The sequence below is a fragment of the Mytilus californianus genome, unplaced genomic scaffold, assembly GCF_021869535.1.
Source record: "Mytilus californianus isolate M0D057914Y unplaced genomic scaffold, xbMytCali1.0.p SCAF_10, whole genome shotgun sequence".
Lineage (NCBI taxonomy): Eukaryota > Metazoa > Mollusca > Bivalvia > Mytilida > Mytilidae > Mytilus > Mytilus californianus.
The window spans coordinates 45625357-45641883 of NW_026262582.1; the positions used below are offsets into that span (position 1 = coordinate 45625357).

Consider the following 16527-nt stretch of genomic DNA (forward strand, 5'->3'; position numbering starts at 1 on the left):
CGTTGGCGCTTGTCTGTTCTCTAATCGGATGAATATGTCATTGTGGATCTTCGAAAATAAAATTGAATATTTTGTGATGTACAAACAGTGATAGTTTTAGATATAGATATTTGAGGTTATAAAAAAATATCTTATAGAAATGGCACAAATAATGTCTTTTTGATAAATAGATGTTTACTGCAATAGACAATATTTACTTTTGAAAAATTCGATTTTCAATGCATTATACTAGAACGCATCAATCCGTGCTGTATTGCTCGTGTTTTTTTTTATGGACTTAAATATTCAGACCAAACTAATTGATTTGTGCACGCCGGCTACATAACAATAGACTTGGTGTAATCTACGGACGTAAAATCTCACAGAGTTCAGATGCATAGATTAAGATAAACAGAATGAAGGTATTGAAATGGTTATTATCGTCACCAAATCTTAACTAGCTCGAGTGCAATAAACACATCTTCTATTGACACTTTTCAAGTTAAATTACAGATTTCGTATATTAATACAATGTTGATCAAGTGCAGAAAGATATGATTAAGAATCGATATATGAATATCTATGGATACAAAATACAATAGTTGAAGATCACCCCCAGTTGTTGGTGGGATTCATGTTGCTCAGTCTTTAGTTTTTTATGTTGTGGTTTGTGTACTATTGTGTGTCTGTTTGTCTTTTTCATTTTTAGCTATGACGTTGTCAGTTTATTTTCGACTTATAAGTTTAAATGTCCCTTTGGTATCTTTCGCACCCCTTTTAAATAATGAGTGTCAAAACATTTTATAGCAAATTGTATTATTTGGCAAAAGATATGTTAAAGATTATCTTCATTCGGCGTCCATCCGTTATACGCGCCGAAACGGTTTGTGTCTCTAGCATGTCTAATTGTTTTTATCCTTGTATAGTTTTTATATTGTTTTGTTCAACATGTTCAAGGTCTTATGTGTTACATTTTATATATTTCATTTTCTCTTAATTTGACGGACAATTGTCTCCAGGTAAATTTTCAGTATAACTTTACAAGTTATCTAACTTTATATATATATATATATATATATATATATGTGTGTGTGTATATTCATTATCTAGACATGAGCGCTTGCCCAATTGTCAGAATTGTCAGCATTTTACGTCAGAATTAGGGTGTTTAAATATAATCAAAAAGACATATATTTTTTTTTTTTTCTTAAGATATGCTCCAATCTGAAGGAGTCGGATATCTATTCGTTTCAAGATAGTACTTGTGTATATTACTTATGTTTTGAATTTTTTTGTTATTCATTAGTTTATTTGGTCACGTTTTTTCCAATAAATAGTTTGTATTTTTGCACATTTTTGACATAAATTCGTTAGTCATTTAAAAGATGACATTGACTCCAGAATCGATTAAAACTAGATTTTCTTTCAGCGTGTGTTTGTCTTTTCTTTCATCACGGGTTTTCCCTTCACAGTTTTGCAGTGCTGTAGTCGATTTCATACGAAAAATCTCATAGTTAACTTAGGTTACCACATACGAAAAATCTTTCGGCGAATTAGAGGACGGGAAGACAATAATTCAATAACAGTTCATTTGTTGGATAAAACTCTGGATTTCCTTATAAAAGAAAGTCTTTGTACACGTGTTCAATAGTAAAACTTAACCATACAAGTATATTAAACATATAAAATTTGATGTATCATATGACTTTGAATACATAATTACAAAAATGCGCTAACTAATTATACTGGCCAGATTTTAAAAGGAAAGAATCATCTCCACTTAAGTCCTTTTTTGCTTACGTGACAAGGTAACAAACCCATGAATACATAAACCAAGAAATCAGTTCAAATACTTTAAAATATAGCAATAGATCAAAAAAGTTGCTTTAGGGAAGAGGTGTTGGGGTTTTGGACAGATTTTTCTCTTACATTGGTTGTTACGTGCGTCAATGCAAATAAAAATGCAGTCGAATTGCCGAATCCACGTTGCATTGCTATGATTAACTACATTTTGTCCAAAATATACATGACAATATTTGCCACTGAACGCAAGTAACAATTAATTAATCAATCGTCTTTAGATTCATATGTTCAATAGTTCTTCAATTCTAAATAAGCATGTTTTGTAGACACAAGTCTATAAAAATAGTCAGAACATAAACATCAAATACTGATCATGAAATGTATATACTAAATCCACTTGGTGTGTACTGATTAATGCTTTACTCTGGAAGAAATTGATTTATTTACAAACTGGTTATGAACTAGCTAACAGTAACTGCGAGTTTTCTTAAATCGGTAATTTATGTCTTTTGTCATTGTATTTTTTTTTTGTGCCGTATGTCTGATAATCATGTACATGGAGACATTTTAGGTCCCCAAAACATGCATAACCCCGTCACATTATATATGTGCCTGGCCTAAGTCAAGCGTCTTTAATTCAGTCGTTGTTGATTGCTGTCTGTCTTATTTAATTTTGCCGACTGGAAAGGGCTGTCAACAGGCATTTTATGAATAAAATGATGGGTTAAACCTGGATTTGATAGCTAACCAAACTCCCACTTCTATGCTAGCTGCAGATACTTCCATTATATTGCCAAAATAAAGTGAGCAGCATGGTCCCCCAAACATGCTTAGCCCCGTCACATTTTATATGTGTCTGGCCCAAGTCAAGAGCCTTTAATTCAATTGTCATTGTTTTCTTTCTGTCATATTTGTTTTTGCTGATTGTTTAATCATTGATCAGGTCGGTTTTTTTTTTCTTTTTCCGAATGGTTTTGTTTATTGTTGGAGGCCTTATGGTGAACAATTGTTGCTCACATACACAAATTCTATATCACTTTACCAATTATTAACTATTCCGTGAACTCAATATATACCCTTATACATTTCCTTTCTCTAAGTTTTTAATCTGACAGATAAACCTAGTTTTCTAATCTTGCCCCTTCTTATCACTGGGAGGTGTAAGTTTTATATCCCTAAGCATACGTGTATTTTATATTTTTTTTACAGAATTGACACAATTACGTAAAAAAGCCCAAAGAATAAAACAATAACACATGCAAACACCGAAATAACGATGACGTTGCTTTGCTAATCTTGTCAGCGTAGCGTAACAGTGATGACGATACCACGGTTTCGGAATTTCAAAAAAACATGGTATTGTTAATATGTCTTTTTGATTGAGTTAAGCCATTTCAATTGATATTTTATAGTGTGTCTTTCTATGTTGTAATGTTGCACTACTATTTCAGGTTAGGGTGAAGATTGGCACCTGTTAAAATGTTTAAACCCGCTGCATTTGTTTACACCTGTCCTAAGTCAGGAACCTGTTGTTCAGTGGTTGTCGTTTGTTGATGTGGTTTTTAAGTGTTTCTCGTTTAACGTTTTTTATATAGATTAAACCGTTGGGTTTCCTCTTTGGGGTCTTTTATAGTTTGCTGTTCGGTGTGAGTCATTGCTCCATGTTGAAGCCCGTACTTTGACCTATACTTGTTTACTTTTTACACATTGTGACTTGGATGGAGAGTTGTCTCATTGGCACTCATACCACATCTTTTTATTTCTAATAACGACATGTGTACATTGCCATGTCATTTTTACTAGTGCGACCTAGCATAGTATTTGTAACCAACTGTTGCAATGCACTGTGATTTCGTTATTTCAGCACTCCCAAAAAATCTTATTCTTCCAAAGAAGAACGTCTACTTTCAAATTACTTATAGAAATGTATATCCAAAATCAATTTGATTATTTTACTCGATTTTTCCGGGTGTGGAAGAGATACACACATCTAATTGTATGAAATGAGATCTTAACTATATTGTTTTTAATAAGATGGTTTGTTCAAATTAGCGTAAATGCAAGTATGCTAAAAGTAAGGACAGTAATATGATAATATGGACCACGTGAAAATAGACCTAGCCTTCGTACTTAAAAAACAATTTCTTATTCTGGTATATATAGTTATCTCTGATCATCCAGGAAAGAACATTTAAACATAGAAACATTTTGACAAGGGCCATGGCATTAGCAAAAGGGCTGTCAATATAAAAAAATGTAGAATAATTGATATTGCGAAAATTCTGCATACAACCTCTCCCCAACCATAGAAAATCAAATGGTTCCCGTAAAAAACTGAACAAAAAATAATCTATATGTTCAGCTGAAGTCTTCTGAAAGACAAAAACGTATTTTTGTAATGTTCTTCTTATGACTTTTTTGATGTTTTAATGTTTCAGTCAAGCAGTTTTGGCGGGAACTACTCTATACCTGTCTGGACAACTGGGAATAGAACCTGTCACACTTAGACTGGTTCCTGGTAGCATAATTCCTGAAACAGAACATGTAAGATGATGACTGCTTCCTCTCTTATCGAACTTAGTAGAAAAAAATTGCAAAAAGATATTTTCACCGAACTATGGTCTCCTGTTAGTGTCAATGAAACAAAACTAGACTAAAAAAATTCAAGTAGCCAAAAAACAATATAGTTTTTTTTTTCATATCTTTTTAAATACTAACATTTTCATAGCATTTTTAAATGATGCGCAACTTGTTGCATATTTTTCATTCCATAGATATTCAAGAATATTCGTGCCGTATTAGAGGCTACTGGGGGTAGTTTAAAGGATGGTAAGTTTATTCATTGTTGAAATAGTAATAATGATAATAATAGTATTTTTAAGCTAATGCATGTAATGGGATAGGTTGGTGAATTTTAATCGCTGCTCGCTTAACATCCAAATTACTTGAAAGATATCTAGGACGAAACAAATGAAATTCATTTGATAAAATAGGCAGGTTTATAATAGACACTATTCTACTTATGTCAGGAGTATGACAGGTGTTTTCCATTTGGTCGATGTGTTTAAGCTTTTGATTTTATCATTTGATAAAGGACTTTCCGTTTCGAATTTTCCTTGGAGTTCGGTATTTTTGTTATTTCACCTTTTTGCTACATTAATAAACATATGATAATATATTTTTGTTTCTGAAAAAAAAATACATACAACGATTATATGCATAAACTAGAACCGTATTGTTTATGTTTCAGTTGTCAAAGTAACAGTTTTCCTGACAAATTTAAAAGAGTATTCTGCCTTTAATGCAGTATGTATGAAATGTAAGTGTAAAGTTTATGACAAGAGGTAACCCGTTCATGGACTCGAATAATCCAGTGCCTTCTATCCAATATCGTTTCTCGTTAAAAGAGTGATCATAGTGAGCGGAATATAACAACTGAATATTCGATATATTCATTAATCAAATTAAAATATACAACCAAGAGGAATCAATCCGCGGGAACCAATCCAAACGAATATAACCTAAGGCAATGTAATATTGCCTGCAGTGAAACAAACTTAAGATTCATTTCAATACCGAACACATTTGGATCTTTATTTGAAAACATGTATAAATACTTGATTTTGGATCATTCTGATATTCCAACTCATCCATGACGAACATCCCAGTAATTCAAAATTCCATCAACCCTTCATTCTTGTAATACAATGATTGATTTTTGTGATATTAAATGCACATACTTTGTATCAGAAGTAAGATTTAGTAGCACAACCCCATACAAAATATTGTAGTAGGATTAGCAGCACAACCCCATACCAAATTGTATCTTGCACACTTTCAACAAAAAAGCTCGCCATGAGTCTAGAAATAAAATTGCAAATAGATTTAACGGAAACCAACCATGATATGCCATGAACTATTGAATTCCGAAATAATTATCAAGATCAAGAATCATTTAGATAAATCTAAGGACAACCACTAACTTTGAAAAGAAAATGGGATGTTGCAGAGTTAAAATAATCATAATTATCTGAGAACTTATCCCTTCGATGGTCTTTTTGCGAGGGCCTTGATTATCATTTCTGTTGTTTATGTTTTTGTTTTGTATTTTTTATTGAATTCTCTTTTCATAATATTGTGTACTTTTTTCTCTATTCTTTTTATTTTTATCCCATTATTCTCTATTCTGTGAACCCAATTCAGACCCTTTTTTATATGTAAATTATGTTCGATGTCACACTTTGAGTTATCAAAGTGACATTTTCAAAGATCATTACTTATGTATGTATTTCATAATATTGTATAGTTTTCAGTCTTTCCAAAAGATTTCCCTGCTCGATCATCTTGTCAAGTAGTAGCCATATCACAAGTAAGCTATTGTATCTTAATATTTGAGGTTATTGAGAAAGTATATGATCGATGGATTTCCGTTTAATCAACGGAATTGTACTTCTCGTGAACACTGTGGATGATAAGTAGAAAAGATTGAAATGACATCCTTCACTGCATATCTTTGTTCATTACAAGTTGTTAAGGGTTCTAGTTTCTATCAATCATGGTCTTTGAAATATCGTATGTTTATGTCACACAAAAAAATGTTTTGCAATAAACTACAATGCCAATTTGTTATCTATCAATGATTCACCGTTTCAGAATCTAAGCATCCCGAGTATCATTCCCAAAAGTAAACGACAAAACGTCGGAATTGGTTAAAAGCGTCCTACACAATGGAAATTCAACCGTGACGTTATTTTCATTTTTGAGAACGAACAATTAAATTGACCATAGTCATTCAATTCTGAAACGGTCAATAGTCAATTATGTTTGAATCTGACTTGTCATATATTGATGAAGTTCTCTGTACATTATCTTATACTGTCATAATAATAAATAGATATATGTACAATGAATTGGTATCGATTGCAACATGAGCCTGGGTAAACTCAGATAGCCGAATTAATATTACTTCATGTACTTATTTATACAATCATATCGTCCTGAATGTAGATTATACTTACATGTATCGATAACTTATGGATTGACAGCGTCTTAGCCTTGGACAAATAAAAACGCCCAATCTGTTGTGGAACAAAGTATTATATCAGACAAGTGTCTACTATTGCTGGGCGTCCCTGTTTTGATTAATTATGTTCAAAATGAAGTTTTCTGAACAGTTGTTTTTACTTTTTGTCTTTGTGCTATGATCTGTCCCTTTTCAACTTTGATACTTTTTCCTAAAATTTAATTTAGGTCTTTTTTTATATATCGAATCAATAACTTTCATGTTTGTTCAATTAATTTCAGGGCGCTCAGCTGAGAAAGTGAGATATAACTTCAAGAATGATATAAGTACAATTATTAATTAATGTTGAATCAATACATAAACTATAGATGATGATGATGATGATGATGATGATGATGATGATGATGATGATGATGATGATGAGGAGGAGGAGGAGGAGGAGGAGGAGGAGGAGGAGGAGGAGGAGGATGCCGATGATGATGATGATGATGATGATGATGATGATGATGATGATGATGATGATGATGATGATGATGATGATGATGATGATGATGATGATGATGATGATGATGATGATGATGATGATGATGATGATGATGATGATGATGATGATGATGATGATGATGATGATGATGATGATACACACACCAATTGTAAAATCTAGATAATGTTGAACCAGGAGTATTGAACACTGTACGCAATATCCATTGGTTAAATCTCGTCAAAGCCGGACCAGCAAGATACATTTTTGTACTTCAAGAAAGTCACAAGACATTAATTTAAATCAGTGTAGCAGGTGTAGGTATATCGATTATTTAGCGATATTATATGGATATAATTTACAAATATTTCTTTCGTGTCATACACATTTCGATATTGGTAGGCTTTTTTATACCAAGTGTTAAATATTGCCAGGCTACTTTAAAATCGACATAGCGCATAGCAGGAACAAATCATTTTGATTTTATAAGGAAAACTCTTTGGTTTTAAGTGGAGCGGACATATAAAAGTCCATTATCATCGCAAGTCGTTTCAATGTATGAAAGTTTGTGACGCCAGGTATCTGATACCAATGTTAATCGAATTCAGAGCGTCACATGCAAGGAAAGTGCAAAAGGGTAACTCTAAGGTACAGTTTTTATAAACACTGACTGTGGAATATATCATCATTTTAAAACTTGATGATTCCACAAATGTTAACATCCTATCGATTAGTTAACCGGAGAGGTGATCTATGAAATAAGAAAAAAGTCAAAAGTCAGGAAAACTTAGACAGATAATGAAAGTAAAACTATGTGTATAGTTATCAAAGCTTTGAGGGATACAATTTTGTCCCGCTAACAATACTGGGCTATCCCATAGAACTTGAAATAAAGGGTACAATAGAAACAGTGTACCTCCTATATTGAGATGCATCTAGAAGTTGGCAATGAGAGTGAGTGGATAACAATACATTAAGACAAAAGAGAGGATTTCAGTTTCCGAATTTTCAACTTTCCATTTCTGTGAAGCAATTTTCCAACAGCGACTACATATAGAGTATATATCTCCCAGTTGATATGATATTCCAGAGTTTGTATTTCCTTTCATGATTTCCTTGATAGAGAGTTGCTGCTTATAAAGAAGCGATTGAACCAAGAGTTCCAAAATGATGAAGTTGAAATCATTACCAGTAGGTTGACTGTTATAGAATATCTGTTTGACAGCGGATAAATTTGATATGTCATCACAATCCCGTCCTCTTTTCCTCGAAAGTGACCTAGCAATTTGGAGTAATCACCGGGTTTGTTCTAACATAAGCTACACAAATGGTGCCACAAATAGAACAGGACTACCTAACCATAAGGAGCACCTCATATAATTCCCGGTCTTATGTGGGATTCGTGTTGCTCAGTCTTTAGTTTTTATATGTTGTGTTTTGTGTACGGTTGTTTGTCATTCTCTCGTTTTTAGTTTTTGTCATAGCATTGTCAGTTTGTTTCAGGCTTTTTATATAGTTTTAATATCTCTTTGGTATATTTCGCCTCTCTTTTTGTCACCAAAAGGAGAAATAAAAGTATGTAAATTAATTTTGAGTCAGTTTGTTTTTGAGTTTCGATATGTGAATAATTGAAGGAAATTTTGAAAATGCTGCAATAGCCTTTTTTCTGACGAACTATTTCCATACATTTCTGATTTCCGGCCAAGTACTTTATTTATGCGTTAATGAAATTCATTTTATGTAGCAAATGTGAATGAAAAACAGGGGAAAAATAGATACGACCTTTAACAGTTGTTTCTAGATCTGGAGGCTGCCAAAAAATATTTTTATTCTAAGTGGCATTACTAGTTCGTCTTTCGTAGTTTAAAAGCTAAGAAAGCCAATAGCATGTGTTCGCCGAATAAAATATTACTGAAGGAAAATCACTGAAAAGATCTTCAAAAAAGGGGCAATATAATTTAATTTGGGAGAACATGATTTTTTTATTAGATTTTATCAGCTTTGAACTAGCCTTCAGTAACTGCAATTACTCTTATGTCGGTGCTTTGTGTCTGCTGTTTTCAAGTTAGTTGTTCTTGTACCTCGAACCGATCTTTGAATTAAGCAAACTGCTACTGATTTTTACAGTTTGTTCTTTGGTTGTGCTGTTACATCACTGTCCTAGGTTAAGGTTAAGGTTAAGTTCTCACAATCTTGTTTAACCCTGCGACATTATCTATGTGCTTGTTCAAAATTAGAAGGCTGTCGTTCAATGGTTGTCGTTGGTTCATATCTTTCTCATTTGTTTTTGTAAATTGTTTTGTTATAAACGAGGCCGTAAAATTTCTCGTTTAAATTGTTTCACATTTTTCATGTCGGGGCCTTTTATAGCTGACTATATAGTATGAGGTTTTCTCTTTGTTGAAGGTCATACGGTAGCCTATAATTCCTTACATTTACTTTGTTCTAGTGGATAGTTGTCTCATTGGCAACCATACCACATCTCCTGGTTGTTATATTATTTTCTTTTTTAAACAAAGATCCGGGTGCCTAAGGAAAACTAAGGACGTCAGACAAATCCGACATAATTCTAGTTATATGACCTACAAATGAAAGGCGGTATGAAGAGGTCAACAGATTAGATCTATTGTCAACAAATAATTTCTTGAGTTACAACTGGAAAAAAAAATATTATTCAGTTTTTTACATAATGGTGTTAAACGAGACATGTTTATCTAGGGAAAATCACAACGAAACAGTCACTGTCACGTTTCTGTGACTCATTTTTCAACGATAGATACTTGTGGTGGATAAAGTATAGGGACGTGTGACCTATTATTTGAGATTTTGCATCTTATAGTGTGCCCTCTGGACCAGATGTTTGAAAGTCGTCGATCCATCACTATGTATACAAAGAACAATATTAAGTTTGTTCTAGAATCGTCGATTTCATATGGTTAAATTTAAAACATCTCTTTGTACTTTGCAATAAATCATATGTGTGATGTTATAATGGGGATATAGAAGGATAACTTGAAGATTATTTTTAAGTCTATTTTCAATGGATTTTGAGTATCACATGGCTATATATCAAACCTTTTTTTTTAGATAAATTTTACACGCTGTTTACCTAATATGACAAAATACATTTTACAATAATTTTCATTACGCTTATATCAATTATGATTAACAAAATGAAATTTTTCTCCTTACGTTTACACATTTTTGTTCATAATTTTTTTAAAGTGCACATTATTGCATTTACAAATGTAGTACAACGGGATACGACTCATTTAAGAATAACTTGTTAAATAATATTTGTCACATCTGTTTGCACATTTAAGTTGTCGAATTAGTTGTCAAACACTAGCATTGAAATCTCTAAAGTTTTAAGTTGTCAAATTAGTTAATAAACTGAAGCGATGAGGTCTGTTCTAATAGTTTTGCTTCTCGTTTGTGCTTTTCATGCATACAATACATACCCGACCAGAAGAAGAATGGTAAGTGAATTTAGAAGCTTTCATAAAGTGATTGATTATTTGATCGTTGTTTGTTTAAAATCCTGTGTAAAATGTCGAATTTCCAAATAAAATTGAAAATGTTTCAAATTGTTAATTTAACAGAATGAACCAGAAAGTATAATATTGAAAATGACACAAATTATATGCCAGTATCACATCACCTAATGATTCCATAAACTCTACAACTATGATTCTAATTGACCATTCAGTGACTGATTTTGTTTACTATTTCACTAAGCACCTCTACTCAAAAACAGAAATAACACATTTTAAATGTTCAGTATGCACCAAAGACTGCCCAGACAAAACATAGTTACTTTGCTGTTGGTAATGCAGTTCTCCTTATCTTTAGTTTTCTGCTCGAATTAAATTTTCTGTGGACTGGTGTCTAACTTCTTTTTTTTTTGTTTATTGCTTTGTTGGTTTTTATTGGACATATGAGTTTTAATGGCCCTCTTGGTATTTATCGCGATTCACAAAAATATTTGCTATTCGAATTTCACATTGCTCTTGATTTTTATTTTGTAATTCATCTAAGGAACGACCATTTAATTTTCTGGAAGAGAAAGGCCAGGATGATTTTTTGAGGATTGACTCTTTATTTTCATCTGTTGTTATTCATTTTTTTTTTCACCATTGTATACAACTGGTTTTTTTTTCTATTTTCTGTTGAATATTATTTATTTCTATCCTGTCTTGTGCAAAGTTATATATTCTAAGTTTTTACCAGGCCAAGTTATTCATATTCAATTTCATCCTGCCCGCAGTGAATCGAATAACCCCGGACCAGTTGCAAATACAATTGAGTTAGCGATAAATGAATTATGCTGCCAGGTATGCGATTAATGTAAGATGATTATATTTTACTTTTTTCGTAACAAGAAATGTTAAACTGCGCTTTCAATAAGATTTTCTTTTTTTGGATTTCTTATTTCAAATCATAGTAAGAGTTTATGGAGATTATAATGTTACGGACACTTCACATAAGAAAATGCCTGAACTAAGTCAGGAATATGACAGTTGTTATCCATTCGTTTAATGTGTATAAGCTTTTGATTTTGCCATTTGATAAGGGACTTTCCGTTTTGAATTTTCCTCGGAGTTCAGTATTTTTGTGATTTTAATTTTATGTATGCATATATACTAATCTGAGTTCAACGTGCACGTTTGATATTTATGACGAACATATAATTGACAAAAAATAATTCATTGAATGAAAACCTTTGCTGCTAATTAATGTTCGGATTTTTGTACTTAAAATAAAACATATGTGTGATATAAGAAGGGGATACAGAAGGATAACTTAAAGATTATTTCTAAGTCTATTTTAAATGAATTTACATTGGACCGATGGTGATGTTTTGCCCATGACTACGCTGTGGTCTTAAGGTAGTATTAAATAGTAAAAAATAAGGAGATGTTGTATGACTGCCAATAAGACAACTATCCACCAAAGTTTGAATGAAGTGGAAGTAAGCAGAGACATGTATAGTATATATGTCTCTGATGTAAGCAATTATAGGCAACCGTACGGCCTTCAATAATGAGGAAAACCCATACCGTATAATCGGCTATAAAAAAGCCTCTACATAAAACATATGAAACATTTCAATTGAAAAAACTCACGGCTTAATTTATAACAAAATAATTTACAAAAAAAAAAACAAATATGACAGACATGAACCAACGACTACCACTGAACTACAGGGTCCTGACTTGGGACTTGAGGGTAAACATGTTTGTGAGCGCTAAACCCTCCCCTAATCTTGGACATCATTGCAGGCTGGACTTGACAAATTTCCTACTCCTTTGATGTTATCATTGTAACCATATGACATTGCAGTGCCTAGTTCCATTTATCCAGAAATTTTCTCTATCTTTTCGGAAATGAGTACTAAGTATAGGGCTATTGGTGTGGGGATAATTTTCTCGATGATGCGTACTTCCATAGATAGAGAAGGATCATGGTCCGGTTGATTAAAATGCTTATAAAGAACCCTGAATTGCGGTTCTTTATTATCAGACCTTTCTGTCTCAGATACATGATTTCTTTTATTAGTTGTTATTGGCTTTGAACTAGCAATCAGTAACTGCAAGTACTCTCAGATCTGTGTTTATTTTTGTTGTAGTTAGGGATGAGGGATGGATAAATACCCTGCCACGTTCGGTCTGTGTTTTTGTTTTGTGTTTACCTGCTTTATATCGATCTAATGAGTTAAGCCTTTTTCAACTGATTTTTATAGTTTGATTTGATGTTACGCTGTTACACCAATGTCCCAGGTTATGGTGAGGTTTGAGCGCTTACATAAATGTTTAACTCCGCCACATTCTTTATGTGCCTGTCCCAAGTCAGAAGCCTGTAGTTCAGTGGTTGTCATTAGTTCACGTCTGTTATATTTGTTTTTCGTACTTTTTTTTTTCTTTTAGATTAGGCCGTTAGTGTACTCAATTGAATTATTTCATACTGTTCATGTGTGGGCCTTTTATAGCCCACTACACAGTTTGGGTTTTTCTAATTGTTGAAGGCCGTACGATTGCCTATAATTGGTAAAATCCACCTCATTGAACTTTGGTGGGTTGTTGTTTCATTGGCAATCATATCACATCTCCTCATTTTTATACTGTTTGTATTTTAAAATATAGGTCTGTACAAACACATGAAAGAGACATACAAAGTTTCAATCTATAAGAGCTGCTTGACGATTAGCTACAGTATTTATTTCGTCTATGGCGGTCAAATATCATGTGTCATACAAGGCAACAAAACCATCATTGTTACAAATTTGTCAGTTGTTTACATTAATTATATATAAATAAGGAGATGTGGTATAATTTGCAATGAGACAACTATCCACCAAAGTTCAAATGAAGTGGATTTAGATAATTATAAGCAACCGTACGGCCTTCGGCAATGAAAAAAATCATACCGTATAGTCAGCTATTAAAGCCCCGACATGAAAATAACATAGTCTTTCTGACCATAACTGAGAAGAATTCACACTTACAAATGACTGTCATTACTACGGACCGTTGTATCATATTTATGTCAGGGGACGGTCAATGACCTGTCCATAGAATTATGTTCAATATGTGCGCTCAAAAATATGCTGCAAACATACAGTGGAAAGTGTAAAAACAGTATTTTGCACCGATTTCATTGATGAGATATAGGTATGTATAAAATAGACGGAATATGTATAAAAAAAAATAAAGAGAAATATATAACAGAAATCCCATTGTTTATTTCCACATTTTATATTTCCGTTTTAATCGAGCATATATATATATATATATATATATATATATATATATATATTTAGAAAATTCAATGATGTAAAACAATGATGATCACCAACTTCATGTTTCCATGTTGATATGAATAACCTTGCGCTTTTAAAAAGAAATAAAAATATCACAAATGATCACGATCTCCTTATATTTGTTTGCTCATGACCTCCTTATATTTGTTTGCTCGTGCCCTCCTTATATTTGTTTGCTCATGACCTCCTTATATTTGTTTGCTCGTGACCTCCTTATATTTGTTTACTCGTGATCTCCTTGTATTTGTTTGCTCGTGACCTCCTTATATTTGTTTGCTCATGACCTCCTGATATGTGTTTGCTCATGACCTCCTTATATTTGTTTGCTCATGACTTCTTTATATTTTTTTGCTCATGACCTCCTTATATTTGTTTGCTCGTGACCTCCTTATGTTTGTTTGCTCGTGACCACCTTATATTTGTTTACTCGTGATCTCCTTATATTTGTTTGCTCGTGACCTTCTTATATTTGTTTGCTCATGACCTCCTGATATTTGTTTGCTCATGACCTCCTTATATTTGTTTGCTTATGACTTCTTTATATTTTTTTGCTCATGACCTCCTTATATTTGTTTGCTCGTGACCTCCTGATATTTGTTTGCTCGTGATCTCCTTATATTTGTTTGCTCGTGACCACCTTATATTTGTTTGCTCATGACCTCCTTATATTTGTTTGCTCGTGACCTCCTTATATTTGTTTGCTCGTGACCTCCTTATATTTGTTTGCTCGTGAACTCCTTATATTTGTTTGCTCGTGACCTCCTTATATTTGTTTGTTCGTGACCTCCTTCTTTTTGTTTGCTTGTGATCTCCTTCTTTTCGTTTGCTCATGACCTCCTTATATTTGTTTGCTCATGACCTCCTTATATTTGTTTGCTCGTGACCTCCTTATATGTGTTTGCTCGTGACCTCCTTCTTTTTGTTTGCTCATGACCTCCTTATATTTGTTTGCTCGTGACCTCCTTATATTTGTTTGCTCGTGACTTCCTTATATTTGTTTGCTCATAACCTCTTTATTTGAATGAATGAAAGAACTCAACAAGTACAAATTGGTAATGCTCATTCAGAAAAACTTTATATCAAGTATGGTGTTCCCCAAGGCTCCATCTTAGGGCCCCTTCTGTTTATATCATACATAAACGACCTTCCTATCTACATGAAAAATTATTGCACTGATTTATATGCTGATGATTCAACTTTACATCTTTTTGGTAATAGTTATCAAACTCTGCAGTCAAAGGTACAAGAAGATTCACATGGTGTTGAGGAATGGTGTAATGATAACAATATGTTCATCAATGAAAATAAAACAAAGTATATGATTATTGGAACAAAGCAAAAAGCAATGCCACATTACAATGAGAGTTGTTTAACTATTAACAATCAAGTGATACAATCTTCCACATGCGAAAGTCTCTTAGGCATTAAAATTGACCCTTCCCTCACATGGACAAACCAAATTGATGTGATCTGCTCAAAAATTTTATCTAGGCTATATCTACTATTAAAGATTAGGAAATTTCTAAATCTAGACTGCAGAAAATTATTCTATAATGGTTATATCTTGCCACTAATTGTTGTATAGTGTGGAGTAGTTGTAGCATTGGGGGTTTAAATAGGATATTAAAAATACAAAAGAGAGCTGCTAGATCAATACTAGAAACAGACCCTTTCGCTCCTTCCGAGCCCTTATTCAAACACTTAAACTGGATGACAGTTGAACAGAGAATAAAATATCACAAGTTTGTGATGACATTTAAGTGCTTAAAAAATGACGCACCATCATATCTTATTAACAAGTTTCATTATGTTTCAGACAGAAATCCATACCCCTTGAGAAATGCTATTCAAGGAAACCTCATACTCCCTAAACCAAAAACAGAATTGTTCAAAAAATCTTTTATGTATGCTGGACCATTCTTGTGGAATAATTTGCCAATACCGTTAAAAAATATTACAAATGTTAATTCTTTCAAATACAAAATAACAGATCATTTATTGAAATCAACCTAGCTGTAAAAAAAATATTGAAAACTGATTATGTCATCACGTTTATTTTTTCATAACATTTTATCAAGTTGTATTGAACATTATTATCATATTGTCTTTTTATACTAATGCATGCAATGTATATATTTGCATTTTGTTTGATTTTTATGATGAGGGCCTCAGGGAAGATTAGTTATATAGTTAACTGTGTAACCCTCTTAAAATAAAGTATTGTTGTTGTTGTTGTTGTTGTTGTTATATTTGTTTGATCATGACCTCCTTATATTTGTTTGCTATTTATTTTGAATCTTTTTGTTGTCAGATAATGAATATTTCCAACGTCTTTGCTGTCGTTTTACAGTTTTCTTTTAATTTACGATGTATGACCAGTTCAAGTACTAGCATAACATTCAGTTTCAATCTAAATTGGTA

At 32.6% G+C, this 16527-nt stretch overlaps 1 protein-coding gene and 1 long non-coding RNA gene across 7 annotated transcripts; one reads left to right on the forward strand and one right to left on the reverse strand.

Annotated features, from left to right (window-relative positions):
- The first annotated feature begins 395 nt into the window (after positions 1–395).
- Positions 396–16337, forward strand: LOC127718749 (2-iminobutanoate/2-iminopropanoate deaminase-like). Its single transcript, XM_052224803.1, has 6 exons — positions 396–412; positions 4221–4326; positions 4557–4611; positions 5033–5101; positions 6096–6151; positions 15923–16337. Exons 1-6 carry the CDS (start codon positions 396–398, stop codon positions 15941–15943), a joined length of 324 nt encoding a protein of 107 aa, XP_052080763.1. The 3' UTR covers positions 15944–16337.
- LOC127718247 (uncharacterized) lies at positions 14247–15084 on the reverse strand. Of its 6 annotated transcripts, none has more exons than XR_007989650.1 (6): positions 15041–15084; positions 14966–14990; positions 14766–14865; positions 14666–14690; positions 14466–14490; positions 14247–14315 (listed from the first exon to the last, which is right to left on the reverse strand). It is a non-coding gene; the product is annotated as an uncharacterized LOC127718247 (long non-coding RNA). The 6 variants fall into 6 exon arrangements; XR_007989652.1 differs by lacking the exon at positions 14247–14315 and adding an exon at positions 14335–14390; XR_007989654.1 differs by lacking the exon at positions 14966–14990.
- Positions 16338–16527: the final 190 nt, after the last annotated feature.